This window comes from Pristis pectinata, chromosome 9, assembly GCF_009764475.1.
Source record: "Pristis pectinata isolate sPriPec2 chromosome 9, sPriPec2.1.pri, whole genome shotgun sequence".
Lineage (NCBI taxonomy): Eukaryota > Metazoa > Chordata > Chondrichthyes > Rhinopristiformes > Pristidae > Pristis > Pristis pectinata.
The window spans coordinates 30238946-30260162 of record NC_067413.1 but is presented as its reverse complement, the minus strand read 5'-3'; the positions used below and the strand labels follow the sequence as shown (position 1 = coordinate 30260162).

At 48.9% G+C, this 21217-nt stretch overlaps 1 protein-coding gene across 1 annotated transcript in view; it reads left to right on the top strand.

The window, feature by feature from the left end:
• Positions 1-17768, top strand: part of pkhd1l1.1 (PKHD1 like 1, tandem duplicate 1) — a 105252-nt gene extending 87484 nt beyond the window's left edge. Inside the window, exons 61-73 of the mRNA XM_052023513.1 lie at positions 853-975; positions 1477-1585; positions 1672-1785; positions 2468-2633; positions 3541-3773; positions 5274-5441; positions 6944-7101; positions 8627-8762; positions 9481-9808; positions 12066-12231; positions 13944-14090; positions 14881-15034; positions 17458-17768. Of these exons, the coding sequence (XP_051879473.1) occupies positions 853-975; positions 1477-1585; positions 1672-1785; positions 2468-2633; positions 3541-3773; positions 5274-5441; positions 6944-7101; positions 8627-8762; positions 9481-9808; positions 12066-12231; positions 13944-14090; positions 14881-15034; positions 17458-17768 (2313 nt within the window). The remainder of the gene's footprint in view (positions 1-852; positions 976-1476; positions 1586-1671; positions 1786-2467; positions 2634-3540; positions 3774-5273; positions 5442-6943; positions 7102-8626; positions 8763-9480; positions 9809-12065; positions 12232-13943; positions 14091-14880; positions 15035-17457) is intronic.
• The last annotated feature ends 3449 nt before the right edge of the window (positions 17769-21217 follow it).

Genomic DNA, 21217 nt, shown 5'->3' with positions numbered 1-21217 from the left:
CTGTGTGGACCATGCTGCTGGACAACAAGGTCCTGACAGAGACAGATGGACCCTGCCCTTGGTCCTTCTTATCAAATGCAAGAACCTTCGATAACAACAGAACTAAATTTCATAGTCTCAGTAGGTGCTGCTGTTACCACATTGTGTGGTTAGCACAGGCAACAGAGGAGGAACTAATTAATGACAGTTGTGTAGGTGTCAGGGTGGGACTGTCAGTGAGGGGCCTGGCCGAGATGGTACAGTTTGTAGGTGTCAGGGTGGGACTGTCAGTGAGAGGCCTCACCGAGATGGTACAGGGCCTTGGTGGGACCTCAGCTAGAGTCCTGTGGCTCCTTCTGTCCCTGGACCAACTCTCCTTGGAATTAGTTTAACACAGGCACCCTGGACTGATTCCTGGGATGAGGGTTTGTCCTGTTATGAAAGATTTGGAAAGATTGGGAGTTTGGAAGAATGAGAAGGTATTGCATTGAAACACGAAGTTGTTGGAGGGATGGACAGGAGAGCTGCCATCTGTCCCAGCCAGAGGGTCTAGAACCAAGGGGCACAGAACCAGGGGGCACAGTCTCAGGATGGGCTGGTGAGTTAGGACTGATGTGAGAATGAATTTCTTTAACCAGAGGGTTATAAATACACTGAAATTCTCTACGTCAGAAAATGCTTGGCTATCGATTATGCTTAAGGCTGATTTTTTGGGGAAAAAAAGAGATCATTTGGCAGGAGCCAGGCAATGATCCAGGCCCAATCCTCTCTGCTCCATCAACTACCTTCTTCCTTCATAAGGTCATATGTGCAGATATTCCCTGATGACTCTAGTTTTTTTTCAGCATGGAAACTAACCTGTCCTTATTACAGGTAGAAGATTCTGTGCAAGTCTCCAACGTGACTCTGGTGGACAACGCACTGGGTATTTTTCCAATGATTTACGGACCTCCAGCGCTCTCACATCGGATATCCAACAAAACCGTTCGCGTTACTGTAAGTGATCTCAGTCTGCTGCACTAATCTGTCTACAGCCATGTGAAAGAGATTGCCAAACCTTGCTCATTCTCACTCAACATACTGAGTGCTGATTGAGGAGGCTGGTTCTTGTTAAGAGCTTATGAAAGCTCCCTGTGCCTGGTTTCATATAAAACATTTCAGTGAAAGTTCGGAACTAGCTCCCCAGGAAGATGGTGGGAGAGGTAATGTTAGTTCTCTCAAGTGCAATAACTTGGGATGCACTGTTTGAAAACCTGAGCCATGGACCTCTGGTTCCCAAAGTTCTCCCAGCCAGTGTTTTCCCCCCTCCAAGGCTGGGTCTGTTGGGGGCACTGATCGATAAACACCCTTTGACCATGCTGGTAGCTTGGGGTTACTTGGACCTTGATATTTCTTCAAGAATTGGGGAAAATATCCAGTGCAGAATGACGATCCAGTGGTTTCATAACATATGGATAATCCCAGCTAATTGCCATGTTGGTATATGTTTTCCTAAAGAACGCCTTGGTGGTTGGAGTTAGTCCTGGATTCAATTGCTCAGATACTCTGCAAGACAATTCTGCTTCGACTAATACAGGGAACAGTTGGAGTCCCAGACAGCCTTGGGGTAAGGACAGTCCTTTCAAAGGATGATGAAGGTGTGGTTTGTGTGGGAGGCCAGGGATTAATCGGTGTCCTGTCTCCCTGCCACAGGAAGGAGTGGGATCTGCTGGCCAACGTTCGCCTCGGCTACCAACTTAGCACCTCGACATCTGCATTCTGTGCTGATGAGCTACCCGGCCATTAGTGGGCTGATGATGGTGCAGAGTGAGTGAAGGGAGGGTGTCAAAGGCTGCAGGTGTCAGTGACCAGTGATGGAGGGGGGTGGCACAGTGAACTAGTGGGTAGAGCCATTGCCTTACAGCTCCAGAGACCTGGGTTCAATCCCGACCTTGGGTGCTGTCCGTGGAGTTTTCATGTTCTCCCTGTGACCATGTGGGTTTCTCCGGGTGCTCCAGTTTCCTCCCACGTGCCAACAATGTGCGGGTTGGTAGGTTAATTGGGCACCGCAAATTGCCTTTGAAGTGTAGATAAGTGGTAGAATCTGGGGTCAGTGGATAGGAATAAAATGGGATTAGTGTAAGTGGGTGATGATGGTCAGCGTGGACTCGATGGGCCAAAGGGTCTGTTTCCATGATGTACGATGGGAAATGTGGGGAGAGGATGGGGTGGGAGGGAGGGAGGAGTGGGGTTTGGGGTGGGTGGGAGGGGTTGGTGTGGGAGGGAGGTTGGTGGTGGCGTGGGGCGGAGAGGTTATGGGTGGTGGGGTGGGAGGGAAAGGTTGGGGGAGGAGCTGGGGGTGGGGTGGGGTGGGAGGGAAAGTTTCGGGTGGGAGGGGTCATGATCTGGGAGGCACCCCGGGAGATTTCAGGACCAGGTGACATCTTGGTGCTGTGTAAATTGGTCACTTGTTACTTCAGTGATGTTGTTGCCTTTCCTTTCTCCGGAGACACGACATTTGTGGGATTCCGGGGCGTGTGTTCCCAGCAGCTGAACGTCATGTTTATCAGTAACCCTGACAATGAGGATGTGCAGCACCCAGTGCTGGTGGAGGGAATCACCATCGACCAGAGTGAGGAGCGAGGGAAGGTCTTCATACACAGGCCTGACATCACGTGAGTCAGGGACTGTCACTGGGGAGCTTCCAACCCATAGAGCCCAGCCACTGACTGGTGGGTGGGGCGAGAGGGGGTGTCACTGTTGGGGATCGTGGTGGGAAAGGAACCAGTTCAGTTCATGGTCACTCATTCTGATGAAGAGTCAACGACCTGAAACGCTGACTCTGTTTCCTCTCCACAGATGCTGCCTGACCTGCCGAGTGTTCTCTGCACTCTGTCTTTCTTCCAGATTTCAAGCATCTGCAGGGTTTTGCTGCCAGCCCCCTTTTTCCCCTCTTTTTGTGTGTGGCTATGGCTTGTTCTCAGTTAGTCCCGCCCTCTGTGGCTCATGAGACAACAATTCCTCTCAGGAAGCCCCTCTTCCCATATTACCACCTCGGCCATTGAAGCACCCACCCTCAAAAACGAGCCGGCAATGTTGACCCTGCCCTTCCCTCACCAGAGGAGCTTCCCATCTGTATGGTTATGTACATATGTGACCGTGTGCCTGTATGTCCGGCTGTGTCTTTGTGCACACACTTGACAATGGATGAGCGTATCTAACACCCCTCCCTGTTCCCATGGTTCTGTTCCTGTTTAATGCCACCTGTCATTTCATCCAGGACTGGACATCCCAAAGATCGACTCCTCCCCCTTCCTCCCTACACACACCCTGGCCATCACCTGTCTGGGTCTCAGGTTCCCAGGAAAACTGCAGACACTGGAAACCTGAAATTGAAAAAACAGAAAATGCTGGAAGTACTCAGGTCAGGCAGTGTCTGTGGAGAGAGAAACAGAGATAATGTTTCAGATTGAAGAACCTTCGTCAGGAGCCCTTGGTGTTCCTGGGATCTGCTGTTGCTGTGCCTTTGCTGGTCTGGCCTTTCTGGGGAAGCTCTGCCCATCACCCCTGTCTGTGTTCCAGTAAGGTGAATCCCAGTGACTGTGTGGACATGGACTGCGATGGCAAGAAGAAGACCCTGCTGAAAGACCTCGATGGCTCATTCCTGGGGAGAGTGGGAGCTGTCGTCCCACAGTCGGAGTACGAATGGAATGGTGACAAACGCCGCGGGCTCGGCGATTACCGAATCCCGAAGGTTCTGCTGACATCTTTGAATGGGAGCCGCATTCCTGTATCCCAGGTGGCACCATACAAAGGTCAGAACCACGCACATCAGGCTGCCTCTGGGGTGGGGGGGTGGTGTAGAGGAGAGGCGAGTAGGAGGTCGGGTTGGGAAGTTGTGGTGCAGTTGTCCAGGACGCTGGTGAGGCCGCACTTGGAGTATTGTGTTCAGTTTTGATCACCCTGCTACAGGAAAGATGTTATTAAACTGGAAAGAGTGCAAAGAGTGCAGAAAGGATTGAAATGGATGTTGCCAGGACTCGAGACACTGGGTTACAGGGAGGGGTTGGACAGGCTTGGACTTTTTTCCTTGGAGCATAGGAGACTGAGGGATGTTCTTGTAGATGTGTATAAAATCATGAAGGACATAGATAGGGTGAATGCACTCAGTCTTTTTCCCAGAGTTGGGGAATCAAGAATTAGAGGGCATAGGTTTAAAGTGAGAGGGGAAAGATTTAATAGGAACCTGAGGGGCAACTTTATTACACAGAGGGTGGTATGTATGTGGAATGAGCTGCCAGAGGAAGTGGTTGAGGCAGGTACAATAACAACTTTTAAAAGACAGTTGGACAGGTGCATGGATTGGAAAGGTTTAGAAGGTCATGAGCCAAATGATGGCAAATGGGACTAGCTTGGATGGGGCATCTTGATCAGCGTGGACCAGTTTGGTCGAAAGGCCTGTTTCCTTGCTCTGTGACTCTACCTGATTCCAGCATCTCCTCTGGCAGCAAGTTCCAGATATCAACTGGACATGCCAGTGACATTGATCGGAGTTGAAGCATTTCCCCAGCACTCGTCAGTGGGGTCACCACTTCCCCTGGACCCAGGACAAATGCACAGTATCTGTGGGCAGCTGTCAGGCCACTGACAAGTAGGGGTCAGCAAAATCTTGGCAAGTTCTTCTGTGCAGAGGTGCACAGAAAATGGGGCTAAAGTTTCAAATGGTTTCGAGGGAGGAGAAATTATTTCTGGTGACAGGAGAACAGTCAACACAGTCTTGTAGCGGTTAGCATAACGCTATTACAGTGCCAACAACCCAGGTTCAATTCTGGCCTCTGGCTGCTGTCTGTAAGGAGTTTGTACATTCTCCCTGTGACTGCGTGGATTTCCTCTTGGTGCTCCGATTTCCTCCCACATTCCAAAGCCGTACAGATTAGGAAGTTGTGGGCATGCTATGTTGGCGGCGGAAGCATGACGACACTTGCGGGCTGCCCCCAGAACATTCAATGCAAAAGATGCATTTCACTGTGTGTTTCGATGTACGTATGACTTAATAAAGAAATCTAGGAAACCAGGGAGATACTGGCAAGTGCTGGGACCTGCAAAGCTCTCGGGCAAGAGTGTGGCGGGGGCCAATTGTATGGAGTGAATGGCCTCTATCTATGCTGTAGTAGATTATATTCCCTGTGTAAAAGCGAGCATGTTACATCTGAAGATGGAAAAATGTAGAAGTGTTGAGACTGTGTGATTCTGTCCCTTCCCTTTGAGCGACTGCCTTTAATGCTACGATATCACCTCTGAATTTGTTCCCACAGGGATTATCCGAGATTCCACGTGTACCTACATGCCTGACTGGCAAAGCTATAAGTGCTTTGGGCTGAACTATGAGCTGCTGGTTATTGAGAGCCTGGACTCTGATACCGAACATAGGAGACTTTCCCCGGTGGCTCTGCTCTGTGATGGCTACCTGGACCTCATCAATGGTGCGTCTGCTTTCTGCCGTCAATAGTGGAGGACCAAGAATTCAGTCCTGACTCTCCAGCCCAGTCACAGGCTCATCCTCTTGTTCCTTGCTCTGCCATATCCTCCCTGCTTCCATCCTCACTGTGTACCTCCAGAGATTCCAGCACCTGAAGTGTTCACTGCTTCTCCCTGCACACACACCACCTGAACTGCAAAGTGTTTCCAGCATTTTCTGTGTGTAATCCAACTCTATAAGGGCTGACCTTATAGAGGGGTATAAAATCATGAGGGACGTAGGGTGAACGCACACAGTCTTTTTCCCAGGGAAAGGGAGCCAAAAACTAGACAGCATAGGTGAGAGGGGAAAGATTCAACAGGAACCTGAGGGGCAACTTCTTCACACAGAGGGTGGTCCATACATGGAACAAGCTGCCAGATGAAGTGGTTGAGGCAGATACATTAACAACATTTAAAAGACACTTGGACAGGTCCATGAATAGAAAAGTTTGAGAGGGATATGGGCCAAACACAGGCCAATAGGACGAGCTCAGATGGGCATCTTGGTCGGCATAGACCAGTTGGGCCAAAGGACCTGTTTCCATGCTGTACGATTCTCCAGCAGCTCGGGGTTTCTTTGGTGTTATTACCGCTCTGTGTGTAGCCCATGCCCTGTCATTATTAAATCACCATCGCCCCCTGATGGGATTTAAAGTAGCTGCAAGAGTTCCAAGGCAGAGGGGAGACTTGTGTTTGGGCATAGCTTGTCTTTGCCTTCTCTCCAGAGACAGGCTAACAACTGTTACAACTTTCATCCTGCAGTTTGCACTGACCAGCTTTCAGTATTCATGTAAAATCTCACGTCAAAGGTTCTTTCAAGAGCATTTTATTATTTCCCCCGGTCACTTTCCACCTGTATCCTGATACCACATGTTTCCTTTGCATTCTGAGTGATGAGTACATCCAGAATACATCCTGAGTTGGACCACGTTAAGACTTTTGACTACCTGCCCATGTTAAATTAATTTGGATTACGTCAAGTTTAGTTGTCCACAGGTAGATTAGTTGGGAGTCAGAATCTGAATGGTCTTATTGCAGGCAAAGCTGTCCTTGCCCTTGAACCTGCTCCAGTGGTGATCCTGCATCTCAGCTCCCCCTTCCTGCCCAATCCCACATCCCTCGACTTTATCCTGACTGTCCCTGGTTCTAGACCCCCCAGCCAGGGAAGCAATCCCCCCCGTATCTGTTATTGAAGGCCAGGAACTCCTCTCAACACTGATGGCAGCTGGTTAGTGAGGGAGCCCTGCTCTGACTTACACCTGGTCCCTGATCCAAAATGTGGAGACATTATTCTCTGTCCCTGAAAGTTGGGATTACGTGAATGATTTATTCTGGAGACACTAGTTACTGGGAGCTCAAACCACTCTCACCAAAAAGTAGTGTGTCGGTGTGGTTAAGTCCACTTCGGGATTTGCTCAGATCCTGTTTCTGACTCTGCAACTTGCCTTGTGTCTCGCTGCGACAGGTCCCCAGGACCATGGCTGGTGCTCTGGATATACGTGCCATAAGAGGATTTCACTTTTCTACGGGATCGTGGCCACCAACAAGTCGTGCGACGTGTACTTCACCAGCACCAGTCCTCAGAGTCTGCGTCTGCTGCTGCCCAGCGCTGATGTCAGCAGAGTAAGGAAGTGTCCCCATCATTCCCGGCCATTCGTAGATCCTCTCTCCTCACTGCACTCCGCAATTATAGGTTCATTTTCTGTCCAACTTCACTGGAACAGTGCCTGTCCATTGAGTATGTTAGTGGTGGGTGGGCAGAGGGAGGTGGGGGTTGGAGGTGGCCAGATGATTGGGTGGTGAAGGACAACCAGATTCAGAAACAAACCAGCGACATGGTGAGGTATTACTGTGACCGAACCCACTGCCGTGAATCACACCATTAAGTTACTCCCATTGAAGGGAAAATTCAATGGGATGTGACACCCTTTCCTGTGGGATTCCTGCCCAGAGATTGGGTTCCATTTCCCCCAGGGAGGGAGAAGAATGTGATCAGGCAGCTGGTGAGCAGAGTGAGAGAGGCTCTGGAGGGAGCAACGCTGGGGATGGTCTGTGTGGGAAGGTCCAACTTCTCAGTGAGTGGTCCCTGATCTAATGAGCAGCAAATGGACCAGACGCGAGCCCCACAACTGCAGCAATACACAGGCCTCATAAACGCATCAAAACGTAAGCCCCAACACAATACACAGGTCCCACAAACACAGATACAGGTGGTGAATTCTTAATTTGTTTATGTATTTCTTGAGGCATCTGGTGAAGGACTGAAGGCCACAGCCACAGGTGGGGTGTGTGTGTGAACAATAGGGTGGGGGAGACCAGGTTGATCCAGTCTACAAGGAGCAGTGTGTGGGGGAAGTGCCTCAGAGTGAGTGGGTTCAACGGCCACAGAGTTTGCCTCATAGACTGGTGATATCTCTGACACTGATCAGGAAGCTGCAATCTTCTCGCTGCTTGTCAATCTGAAGCAGCTTGTGAGTCTGTAGAAAGCTCAGTTAACACCAGGGGCTTGTTCTGCTCTGCAGGCAGCAGCTCAGTGAAAAGACTGAAGTCACAAAGTCAGTCTGTTTCTGTGCTGAATTCTGGGGAGAGGAACCAAGTTTCTCCCTCTACATATTGACTGTGATGAGATTATGACTCACCTGCTCTTCAGCTTTGTCCTTGTCTCAGGGTCTGTCACACAGGTAGACTGGATGTTGAGGGGGGAATGGTGTGATTTGACAAGAGTTCACCATCCAGTTCACACCTCACCAGCATGCTCGCTGACCACCAGCTTTCAGTCCTGCAGTGTCTTGAGTTTCTGATCCCTCCATGGCCTCAGTACCTCTGGAATCTTCTCCACACTGGAACCCACGTGATTCCTGGTGTCCTCCCCCCTCTGCTGGATTCCAGGCTTTGGGATTCACTCCCTCAACCTGCCCACGTTTCTCCTCCATTAACCCTTACCTTAACTCAGCGACCAGCTTTGTTCACCTGAACAAACACGTCCTCACCCGCCAAGTAAATAGGGCTGTTTAACCGCATTAAAGGGGCCACATAAACGTAAGTTATTGTTGATGCATGTTTCATTTGACTTGGTTCTTGGCTTGAAAATCACCAGAGATCTTAGAGCCAAACTCCACAGCTAAAATCCTTTACCTTTCCCATAAAGGCTGTTCGTTTGTCGATCTATTACTCATCGCCACAGCGCCTGGATGTGTACGTAAATGGCACCCTCATCCCTCCAACCAACGCAGAGTGGAACAGCGCACACACGGACTACACCCTGAGGGCCCCCACCTACCCAGGTAAACCAGCAGCAGAACCTCTCCCTGCCCTTCACCTGATCAACATTTATCATTCCCCCCCACTACCGCCAAATCTCTAGGAGAACAGGATTCTTCTGTGGGAATGAGTCCCACACACCCCCACCCTCACACTGACCCCCCCCCTCCCCCCACTCACTGGGAGAAGGGGATTCTCCTAATTTCCTGGTGCCCATTAATGGCCCTTGGTCTGGTCTCCCCTCTTGGTCGAATCTCAATCAGGTCACCCCCAGAATACTCAGCAAGGGATTTATCCCCAGCCTGTTTAGCCTGTCCTAAGGTATAACCTCTCAGTTCTGGGAATGTTCTCCATGGTATATTTTATACCTAGTCCAATGCCACTATATGGACTTTTTAATAAGGATACCAGAACCGAACGCAGTGCTCCCAGAGTGGTCTAACCCAGTGATGTGAAGACTGGAACTGTGTACGGTGCTTCCAGTGTGGTCTAACCCAGGGATATGGAGACTGGAATTGTGCTTTGTGCTCTGTACTCTGTGTGATCTAACCCAGTGATGTAGAGACCGGAACTGTGCACAGTGTTCCCAGTGTCATCTAACCTAGGGATCTGGGGACTGGAACTGTGCACAGTGCTCCCAGTGCAATCCAACCCAGTAATGTGGAGACTGGAACTGTGCAGATGAGGCTTGCACAGGTTTACTGCGCTGTATTCTTCATGGTTTTCGTTGTGTCTTCACAGGAGAATTTGTTCCCAAGTTGAATTCTCCGGTCTCTGGAGCAAACTATTTTGACAGAAAATACCAAATGCTGAATGTTTTAGTGAGAGGTTCAATTCCCATTGAGATCCACACAGCCCCCACGCTCTTCATCTCCTTCAATTTACCTGCAATGACAGTGGATGAGTTTTACGGCCCTGACCTAGCAAACAACCTCGCCCTATTCCTGGACGTGCCGGCGAGTAAAATCCGCATTACCAAGATCGTGCGGGAGGCTGCTCGTCGCAAGAGGCGGGCTACAGGGATCACGGTGGAAGTGGAGATCGGAGACCCTCCATCTGGGCAGTTGTCATCAAACAGCAGTAACTCCACCAACACAAGCAGTGCTGCAGGTAATGGAGATCTGTCCCTCGTCTTCATGTCCCACACCACATCACCCAGGTAGAACCTTGTACTGCAGCCTCTCCTTATTCAAGTGTGATGGCATTTGTTAATGTCCTGAGCTGAAATACCACCAGCAGAAGTTGTGAAACTGAACGTAACCAATGTGTTAATTTCACAGAAAGGTGCAAGCCTATTAATGTCACTGATGTCCAGACAGGAGATCACCCGTTAACTGTAACATTGGACAAAGAAGAGGTGGAGAATGGAAATGACAAGCTGGTTAGGCTGACCTAGTCATTGGGAACATTATTAATGAAGGACGATTAGAACAGTTCTAATACAATGGATCAGAGTCAACAAGGATTTATGAAAGGGATATCTTGACATATTTATTGGAGTTCTTTGGGGATGTCACTGGTAGAGTAGATGATGGAGAACCAGTAAGTAGGGTGGATTTGGAATTTCAGAAGGTTTTTGATAAGGTCCCAACAGGAGGTTGGTGGACAGGATGAGATGACGTGAAATTGAGGTAAGATACCAGTGTGCATTGAGAGCTGGTTAACAGGTAGAAACCACGAAGTGGGAATAAACGGGGCTGTGTTGAGTCAACAGGCTGTGATTGGTGAGGTTCTGCAGGGATCAGTGCCTGAATGCCATCTGTTCACAACCTGTCTCATCGATTTAGCTGAGGGGACCAAATGTCACATTCCCTAGTCTGCTGAGTGAGAGCATAAGTAGTGATTAGGATGTAAAGAGAGTGAATGGACAAGCAGAGGGAGTGTGCAAGAACACGACAGATGGAGCACAATGTGGAAAAGTAGGTAGGAGAAACTGATGAGAGACTGGAAAATGTTCAAAGGGAGCTGGGTGTCCCTGTACAGGAGCCACTGCAAGGTCCTGTCCTTGTGCTGTACTGGTCCATGTTGTGCGTTCACCTGGGAGAAACCCATGCAGTCACAGAGGGCATGCAAACTCCACACAGACCTCAGCTGAGGTCAGGGTTGAACCAGGGTCTATGGAGCTAGGAGGCAGCAGTGTCACTGTGTCACCCTAATTTATAACTAAATAGATAAACTTTTACCAGTCATGTCAAACCTACCTTGTTACAGCTCCATTACAAAATCAAAAACTGTGACTTGAAGTTTGAGAGGCTGCAGTTTTTAACTGTACATATAAAACATGAGAGATTGGTATGAATCCATAATCCAGATCGTGTAGCCGGCTTTGCATGATTAGTGATGCACCACGATCTGGATGTGCCATGATTGATTGGCTGGGATTGGGACAGGCATTTCCCCAACTTGTCCAGAATGTAGGGACAATCAGTGGTTGATCAGCCCTACCATCCCTTACACCATCTATCTGGCCATGTCTTATGGGCAGGCACAGTAATGTAATGGTTAGCATAATGCTTTACAGCGCCAGCGACCTGGGTTCAATTCTGGCCACTGTCTGTAAGAAGTTTGTACGTTCTCCCCGTGTCTGTGTGGGTTTCCTCTGTACTCCAGTTTCCTCCCACATTCCAAAGACGCATGGGTTAGGAAGTTGTGGGCATGCTATGTTGGCGCCGGAAGTGTGGCGACACTTGCGGGCTACCCCCAGAACACTCTACACAGAAGATGCATTTCACTGTGTGTTTCGATGTACATGTGACTAATCTTATCTTGGCCTTTTAGCCACCTTTTCTCCACTTCCCATGTGAATGTTACATGTTGAATTGGTTGTCAGTATCCATGCCATTACTGAAAGCTTTCCAGAATCCACCACCCTGCTGTGAATCTGTCCTTAACACAATTTGTTAAAATTAATTTTCAAGTAATGGGCATCATTGAACTGCCAGCATTTATTGCCCATCCCCAATTCCCTTGAGCAGGAGGGATGAGCCACAGATTCAAACTGCTGCAGTCCCCCAGTGAAAGTGCTCCCGCAGTGTTGGAGTGCAGAACCAGTGATGATGAAGGGTGGTGTGTGAGAGAACCTGCAGGTGACTGTGTTTTCAGGGACGGTGGCTTTGCCCTGAGGTTATGGGGGTTTAGCAGGAGAACTCTGCGGAAATTCTGCAGCCTGCCCTACCTCCGCCCTCTCCCCTAACGTCACGTCAGTAAAGGGCAAGTGCCTTGCTGTAGATTGTGTTACACTTGTTGCCTGGATCTCTCTACAGATGAAGCAACACATCAGTGGGTGAAATGCCCAGACTGTTGCCCCTGAACTGACCGTTGTTCACTTCACATTGTACAGGTACATTGAGGTTCTCTGACCTGAAGGAAATCGCCAGCAACCTTGGTGAGGCCATGTTGACTGGAAACCTGAGTGCTTCCTTGGGCTTTGCAATCTCTGGCCTGGAGATCTCTGATCCAGTTCCACCTCCAGATGATCCAGAGTGGTCCCAGGTAACTCCCTCCTGCAATTTAGCTCTGAACACCACCCCCTGCAATCAAACAGCACAGCTGGCTATATAAATGCAACTTGTTGTTGATTAGATGTTCTACACATTATCTGTGCTGGTGTCTGTACTCATGTGGAGCCTTTTCACATTCCATCTGCTCAAAATCCACCTTTTCAGCCATTCTTTCTATCCCCTTCTCCACCATTTGGGCCTCCATCAACCTGTCCCTTTCAGAGACTGACAGATGGTCAGCTGATCTTAAACACAAGGTAGCTCCTGAGCTCAGTTTAACCACCTGCCTTTTATGCCAACCACAGTTTAATGGCTCCTTCCTACTTCTCTGTGTGATGTATCAGTCTCCCTGCCCCATGTCTGGTGGAGAATCTGCTCCACCCACATCAGCCAAAATGGACAAATGGGCTCTCACAGAGCTGCACGCATCAGGGTTGGGTTTTCTTGGTGACCCTTACTGCCCCCGCCTCAGCTGTTTGTTTACAGACCCCTTGTCCACCCCTTGTAACCTCCACGTTTGACCATCCAACACATTCTTGGCTGGCTTTCCATTTTCTATCTCTGTGAACTTGAGATCGTGCAAACGTTGATGGCATGTGTTCTTGTTCATACCATCTTGTTCTCCCATCTTCTCTGCACTCACGCACCAACCCTCAATCCTGGTCTGATAACAAGTGAGAAAATTCTCTTCATGGTTTTCAGATCTCTCCATGGTCTTGCAACTCCCTGCTTCTAATTTCCTCTGGTGTTACCTCCCACTGAGATCTTATTATCCACCAATTCATCCCCAAATCTCCATCGTTCCACTATTGGTGGGAATGCCTTCAGCTGCCTGAGCCCTGATCTCTGGGGTTCCCTCCCCAACTCTCCCCCTTTCTCTCCTCCCCCAATCTCAGGGGTTCCCTCCCCATCTCTCGCTCCACCTTCGATCTCTGGAGATCCCTCCCCAACCTCTGCACCCTTCTCTCCCAACCTCTTGATTGAGCTTTTGGTCACAGTCTGAATATCTCCTCATGTGGATCAGTGTCAGATTTCATTCAATAACACTGACACTGTCTTAGCTTGTGTCTGTTGAAGGTGCCACATAAACACACAAGCACACTTTCCCCATGCCTGCTTCAATGTTGAAGTGACTCTTCCCTCTGTGACTCCCTGGTCCATTCTACTGTCCCCACCAGTCTCTGCCCTTTGCACAACCCTTTCCCAATAACCCATGGGACGTGCAACACCTCTTCCCTTCCCACCATCAAGGGATGCAGACAGTCCCTCCAGCAGAGCAGCCGTTCACCTGCACTTCCTCCAATCTAGTGTACTGTGTGTGGTGTTCATAATGTGACCTCCTCTACACTGGAGAAACCAAACACATTTTTGGTGACAACTATGTAGAGCACCTGTCCTCTGTCCACGGGGTTGACTGAGCTTCCTGTTGTTGACCTTTATGGTCCCTTGTGCTGCTCCAACAAATCCCATTGTAAGCTCAAGGAATAACATCTCATCACAGGCTTCAGGCTCAACAATAAATTCAACAATTTCAGATAACCAGCCATTCCAGTTTGTGTGAGAACTTTAACATTAGCTCAGTCTTTCTCTCTCCACAGCTGCTGCCTGACCTGCTGAGTATTTCCAGCATCTTCTGATTTTTGTTTCAGATTTCCAGCATCTGCTGTTTTGTGCTTCTCTCCATAATCCAAGTTGTTGTTGTAGGTGGCCACAGAACCGGTGCAGAGGGAAGCAGTGAGAAGGAACCGCATGGCCCCTGTGGCAGGTTTGGTCGTGATGACTGAGCCAATTGCCGGAGACCCTGGGCAAGTGTTCAGGCAGCAGCCCAGCATCATGGCAGTGGATGCTGACGTAAGTTTGCACTGGGCTGAATCTGCTCTGTCCAAAAACAATTACCGGTGTGATTTATGTTTTTATTCTTTATTGGAATACAGGAAAACAGCATTTATTGCTTGAAATAATTCAGATAGGATCTGCAGTCATAGTCATACAGCACGGAAACAGGCCCTTTGGACCAACTAGTCCATGCTGACCAAGATGTCCCATGTGAGTTAGTCACATTTGCCACCATTTGGCACATAATCTAAACCTTTGCTATCCATGTACCTGTCCAACTGTATTTTAAAAATTGTCTTGTACCTGCCTCAACCCCTTCCTCTGGCAGCTCATTCAACATAGATACCACCCTTTGAGTAAAAAAAAAAGTTGCCCCTCAAGTTTCTATTAAATCTTTCCCCTTTCACCTTAGACCTATGCCCTTTAGCTCTTGATTCACCAACCCTGGAAAAAAGACCTTCATCTTTATCTATGCCCCTCATGATTTTATGCAGCTCTATAAGATCACCGCTCAGACCCACTGGTTCTGTGCTAGCTCTTTTGTACAGAGATCCAGTCAGTCCCATTTCCCCATGTCCTTGAAACTGATGCAACATTTGTATATGCTCAACCCTCCTTTCCCTGACATTAACTACGTAGTATCTGTGGATTGGTGTGTCCTGTCCCAGTGAGTTGGAGGTACAGTGCTGTGGAGTGTTTGGCTAATCCCTCCTGTAGAGCTGAATGTGCCAGAGGGTACAGTGTAAGGTGGTCAGTGGGGTTTGGGCCCAGAGTGTTATCCTGACTGCCTTGTTTTGTGTCCTAGGGGAGCTGTGTATCGGTGGGAGTTACCTTGTGGGAACTGGACGCTGTGCTGGTAGATTCCAGGAATGTGCCAGTCGCAGGACTCAATGGAACGACCAGAATCTTGTTCATGGGTTGTTGGGCTAATTTCACTGATCTCTCCATCAGTGTCAACGGTGAGTGAAGTCGACAGCAATGGTGCTGTCCCTCAGCACCACCTCCAGTGCTGTTTGAAAGTGGTCAGGTCCTTACTGTAATCTCTGATGTGAGAAACAACACCTCTGACAATGCAGCACTTCCTCAGCACTGTGCAGTGTCAGTCTGCATTCGGTGCTCAGGTCCCCAGAGTGGGACTTGAACCCACAGAGTCGCAACTTTGAGCATCATCATTGTCCCCATGAGATGATCCCATTCCCTCACATTGGAATCGGTGGGCACTGTGAAACTGTCCTGTGACTGTTCCTGTGAACCCCTTGGGAGAGGGCACAGAGCTGAATGAAGGTGTTGTCACCTCACTGGGTGTGAGACCTGTGCACATTTCTTCCACTACCACTGTGACCAGACCTGTGTTGCACCAGGAGATGTTGGGATCCTTTGGTCTGTTCCCCAAATAATGGAAGAGGGATAGACTGCATTCTAGCCACAAGGTAAAGCAACTTACATTTGAGATTATAAGAGTCAGAGTGGTACAGCACAGAAACAGGCCCTTAGGCCCACAATGTCCATGCCGACCTTTTTGCCCATCTACACTTATCCTATTTGCTCTCATTAGGTCCATATCCTTCTGTGCCTTGCCTATTTAAGTCTCTCAAACATTGTGATTGTATCCAATTCCACCACCTCTACTGGCAGCGAGTTCCAGATATAGATAATATTTACCACCCTGCCTTCATCAGTCTTCTTAGCTCCTCAGAAAACTCAGTCATATTATTGAAACAGGATTTCTCCTGCACAAAGCCATGCTGACTGGCCCTGACCAGTCCCTGCCTTTCCAAATGTACATAAATCCTGTCCCTTAGAGTTTTCTCCAATAATTTCCCTACCACTGGTGTAAATCTAAACTGGACTGGAATAAATATTAGTTATTCTCCAGTCTTCTGGTACCTCACCTGTGACTAATGAAGATGTAAAATTCCTCCATGTGCTAGAAGTTTGAAACATGTTGCGCCCTGGAGATCGGTCACTGAGTTAGAAACTGATAATTTTATCATTTGTTTTACTGGAGTGGAATCCTTTGATAAACATCGGTGAGACAATGTCTCTGAATCTGCTCACCCTGGAAGGAATTGCAATAGGTCAAAGAACAATGAAGATAGAGATATTTAAACAGATAGTGCTCTCTGTAAATGGATCATCAAATGATTAGTCACCTCTGTGGAATCTGCCATTTGTTCCAGAGACAGTGTGCAGTGGTGGGCAGCCCAGGTTTTTCATCGTCTCTCACTTCAACCATGTTCCTCACACGTTTGAAAATTCACAAGAGCCAGAGTTCACAGCCAGGGTTGTTCTGTAATGTAGGCTTTTCAAAAATTATTTCTACTCTTCATTTCTGCTCAAACTCATCTGTGAATGTTAAACCTGCCTGGAGTTCACAGATCTGCAGGGACTGGTAACATTTCACGACAGACATTGCATGACCTGGCTGTGCTTTGTCTGGAAGTGAGTGTATCACAAGGTGTGGGTGTTTTTAACCAGTGTGTCAGGGTGTAAAATGGGAAAGTGACATTAGGAAGAGGTTGGGCCATGGTAGGTTGTCAGTCTGAGCCAGTAGGACAGTTGTCATGGTAATTATCTGTGGTGGGACATGATGGTACCATGGCAGAGCCAATCACAGCACAGTTCCACACAGAACATGAGCTGCACTGACAGAAGTTTCAGCTCAAAATAGTGTAATCTCTTGTAGCCAATTTTCACTAAAGTCCAGCTGGTCAGACCCCAGGGTCTGGGAGGGAACGAGTGCTTGGTCCCAAGTGAAAATCAGAACATTTCCTCCTTGAATTTGTGCTGTGTGACCCTCACTTACACAGTGTCTGTAATGCCTCAAGTGTTGCTGCTGCCCCTGGCTCGTGTTTTCTGGTTAATTGTTCCCATCACTCACCTGGGTAGGGTTAGAGTGGGGTAAGGGAAAGGGTTAGGAGTAAAGTTTAGGTTTAGGGTTGGTGAGCGTGGGGGGTTCGGGTAGGGTTTAGGGTTAGAGTTGGTTAGGGTTAGCCTGAGGGTTAGGTTTAAGTTTAGAGTTGGTGAGGGCTGGGGTGAGGGTTAAGGTTAGCATTAGTGTTGGCAAGAACGAGGTTTATGCTTCAGTTTAGTATTAGACTTGGTTAGTATTCGAGCTGGTGAGGCTTGGGTTTAGGTTTAGGGTTGGAGTTGGTGAGGCTGAGGGAGAGGACCCAGTAATCCTCAGTTTGCTGCTCCTCACTGGGTGAGTTGGGAGAATGTGGATCTCAGGTCACAGAGACCTTCTGGGGTTAGAGTGAGGATGGAGTGGCTGGGTGGTGTCCACAGAACCAGCAGTAAGGAGCAGACGACCCCAGTCTGTGATGATGGGGCGTGACCCTGGCACATTGTCTGAGCTTTCTGCTGTATCATTGTGTGACAGGCACCAACTACCGACTGAGGTTCCAGCTCAGGTTGATTGAGGTCCAGTCCAGACTGTTCTCGGTGGGGTCGGGGCACAGTTTGCCAGAAGATTCTGAGGATCCTGACCCTAGCTCCAGCTCCAGACTCAGCCCGAGAAGTGGAGTAATTGCAGGTGCCGTACTGGGAGGTCTCCTGCTCATCAGCATCATCGTGGCTGTGACCTGGAAAATGACAGGTGGGCACATGGGATTCCCCAGGGGCAAACGTTGGCCGTCTGTGACCACCAGCATGACTCTGGTGTTTGGGGCAGAGTGGTCTTCTGTTATTTAGGTGCTTATTTGTTCCCAGGATCTGGGTGTCACCAGGAAGGCAGCTCCTTGACCTGCTGTGGTCCTTCTGGTGAAGGTCTCCCACAGAGCTGCTGGGGAGAGAGTTTCAGGGTCTGGACCCAGTGATGGTGAAGGAACAGCTGATATATTTCCCTGCCAGAATGGTGTGGGGGCACCTACAGGTGGTGGTGTCTTTTGTGCTACTGCTCTTGGTCTTCTGGGTAGTGGAAACGGCAGGTCTGGGAGGTGCTGTCGGAGTGGCCTGGGCAATTAACTGCAGTGATTCAGTAACTCCATGGTTCAGGAGTGAGTGTTTTCAGGTGAGGGACAATGTTTGCTTCACAGTTCCTCTCAACTCCCAGCAGGGGTACATTTACCAACATCCTGCCTCCAGCGTGCCCCCTTGGGGTGCACAGAGCAGCGTTGGGAGGTGTGTGGCATGGTACTCAGTGAAGGCACAGAGACTAGCAGGTGGGAATTGGGAGCGGGGGATTGGGCAGGGGATGAGATCGGACGGGGAGAGGGAATGGATCTTGGTGGGGCGGTGTTGGGCACAGGCAGGAGAAGGGGTGTGTGTGGGTGGGCAAGAAGGACATGGGTGCAGTGGGGTAGGGAGTGTTGTTGAGCATGGACTCTCCCCCTGTGTTTTCTGACCTTGACCGTTTTACCTGCAGGTCACAGATCGAAGGTTGCTGTGATTCCAGGACAGTGGGGAGAACAGAGAGTTGGAGCCACAGCTGTTGCCAGAACAGCCCCCACTCTCCCCCCTGTGCACAGCTAAAAGGTCACCGATCTCTGAATGGTAAATATTCCGTCCTGAGTTACCAACTTTTATTACATTTTCCCCCACACATTTTCCCACACTCTGCCTGATAACAATACACAGGACAAGAGCATCTCCTGGGATCTTCCACAGGCAGGAACAGGCTGAGGGGTTGCCCAAAGTGTGTGAGAGGGTGGGTGGGAGATGGTCAGCACGGACTCAGTGGGCCGAAGGGCCTGTTTCTGTGCTGCATCTCTCTATGGTTCTACGAAGATAATGCTTCCACTTGCTTTCAATGTTGGTGAAGGGGTCAGAGATGGGAGAGGAGAACGGTCGAAGGTCACTGACGGAAGTGGGGTGGGGAGGAGGATCACCATGATGGGGAGTTGAGGAGAGACAGATTTACTCCCACAGCTGAGGGGAGTTGGATAAACATGAGGAATTAGAGGCATGTGTGGGCTGAGCTGAGAGGGGTGTGGGGGTGGGGGAAGGAACAAGCCTCATGCGGACCACACTTACCAGCACGGAGCAGGTGGGTGAATGTTCAGTGCTGCCTCTGGCTGATCCTGTGCCTCCACACTTCCCACTCAATCCCCAATTCACAACATTCCCTGCGTCTTCCTGACCCTTTCCATCTGGGACCAGCGTTTCCTCAACAACTGAGTCTCCACAGCCTGAGAAGGGAATGCCAGAGATTCCCGAGTTCTCTCCCCACTGATCCACCCTGTGGTGACCTCTGGTTGTTGGCTGTCTGGCACCACAGAACCACTTCGCGCTCTGCTGAACGTGGGTACAGTGTGAGCTTCCTCCCCAGCTCTTCAACTGACCAGTGGTAAATCCGCACTGCACCCACCCCCCAACTTACAAACCAACTCTCAGGTACAGGGCCCGTGACCCTCAGTACCTGGTCACACCAGAGCCCTGTACACTTCCTCCCTTTTGTACTCCATCCCCCTCGCACCTCATTTACCTTCCTCATTGCTTGTTGTATCTGCATGTCAGCTCTCAGAGGGTGGTGAGTCTTCAGAACTCCCTTCCTCAAAGGCCAGTGGCAGCAGAGACTAAAAGGTTCTTCAGAAACTGTAAGTGTAGACTGCAGAATCCAATGTTCTTCATATCAGGCTGACTGTGCCGATCAAACATCAAAGGACTTGTTTGGACCAACTTGTGACCTAAGGTTCTGTTCCTACTGAAGTATTTTCTGTGATATGAATTAACATTGAACCCATTAAAGTGAAATAACCAATGGTTTTACAGATGGAAGTCCCTCGCATTCCTGAAGTGGAGATGACAGGTTTTGTATTTGGAGAGATCCCAGGATGGATGAGCAGCTGTAATGAACAAGGACACTGCTTGGCAAAGATTTTAGTGTGATTTTCCTTGAAAGCAAAATCTTAAGTGATGCTTTAAATCTTTCCTCAGCACCTGATTACATTTCAATTGGTAATGTTCTGTTTATTGATTGAAGTAGTGGGTTGATGTGAATGTGAGGATATTTCTAGTGAATGTGCCGCAGTAATTCACCAGATTAATATTAATGCTGATTCCTCGAATAGTCCGCCGGAGAGGCTATGTACAAAGTCTTCCTGATATATTAGCCTCTGTATTCATTACCCCTCAGTATAATCCCTCTCCCCATGCCCCATAATATTCACTCTCCCTTCTCACCTTATAGACTTTAATATCCCTCCCAGTCTAATCCCACTCTACCCCTCTCCCTACACTTAACAGAGCTGTTGAAGGCACCGTCTGATCACTTTACATCGATGGACGCTGCTTCATCAGTCTGTGGCACAGAATTCACACCCTGACCCTCTACACAAACCATAGAACATTACAGCACAGTACAGGCCCTTTGGCCCAGAATGTTGTGCCAACATTTTATCCTGCTCTAAGATCTATCTAACCCTTCCCTCCCACATAGCCCCCTATTTTTCCATCCCTCTTCTGTAACCACTCTTCTATTTTTGAACCCTTCACCTTCCTGGTCTCTTGTTCCCTGTACAGAGAGTCAATAATTACCAAATTCTTTGGAAATGAAGACGATGGAGACCTCCACAGCTTAACCTAACCCCAGCCCTGCTCCACGGTTCAGCACCTTGTGTGGTTTCATTACTCACTGCTCACCTGGTACCTTCAGTCACCATCTTCCACCCTCTTCCTTCCTTCCTGCACCCCGTAACTTTTCAGTCACTCTAATCCAAAGACTTTAGGTCCTAGTTTGGTGCCAGAAGTTGCAGGCCAGCCAGGAGTGCTGGAGACCAGTATGTTCCCACTTCTAATATAACAGCCAAACACATTATTCACTTCATTAGACGTTTGTATGTGACCAAACTGAGCAAAACAGCACCAAGCAAGGCAAAACTGGTTAAAGTTCATGGGATGGTGCAGATCTATTGAGAATAATATATAACCAGTGGGCATTTCTGGAATTCATTCTCAGTTTCAACTACCATTGACTGTCTGGTACCAAATATGTTGGACACTCCTGGTTTATATCGAACCTTCACCCAGTGCTCACAATCTCTGTCAAACCCAAATCCAACACAATCTCATGCATTCTGTGGCTGAAGATAAAGGTTCAGTTGTCATTTGAAGTTTCATCCAGGGTGTGGTCCACAGACCAAGAACTTACTCCCTGCACTTCTCACCATTTCAGACCTTCATTACTAAAGATATTAGTTAGC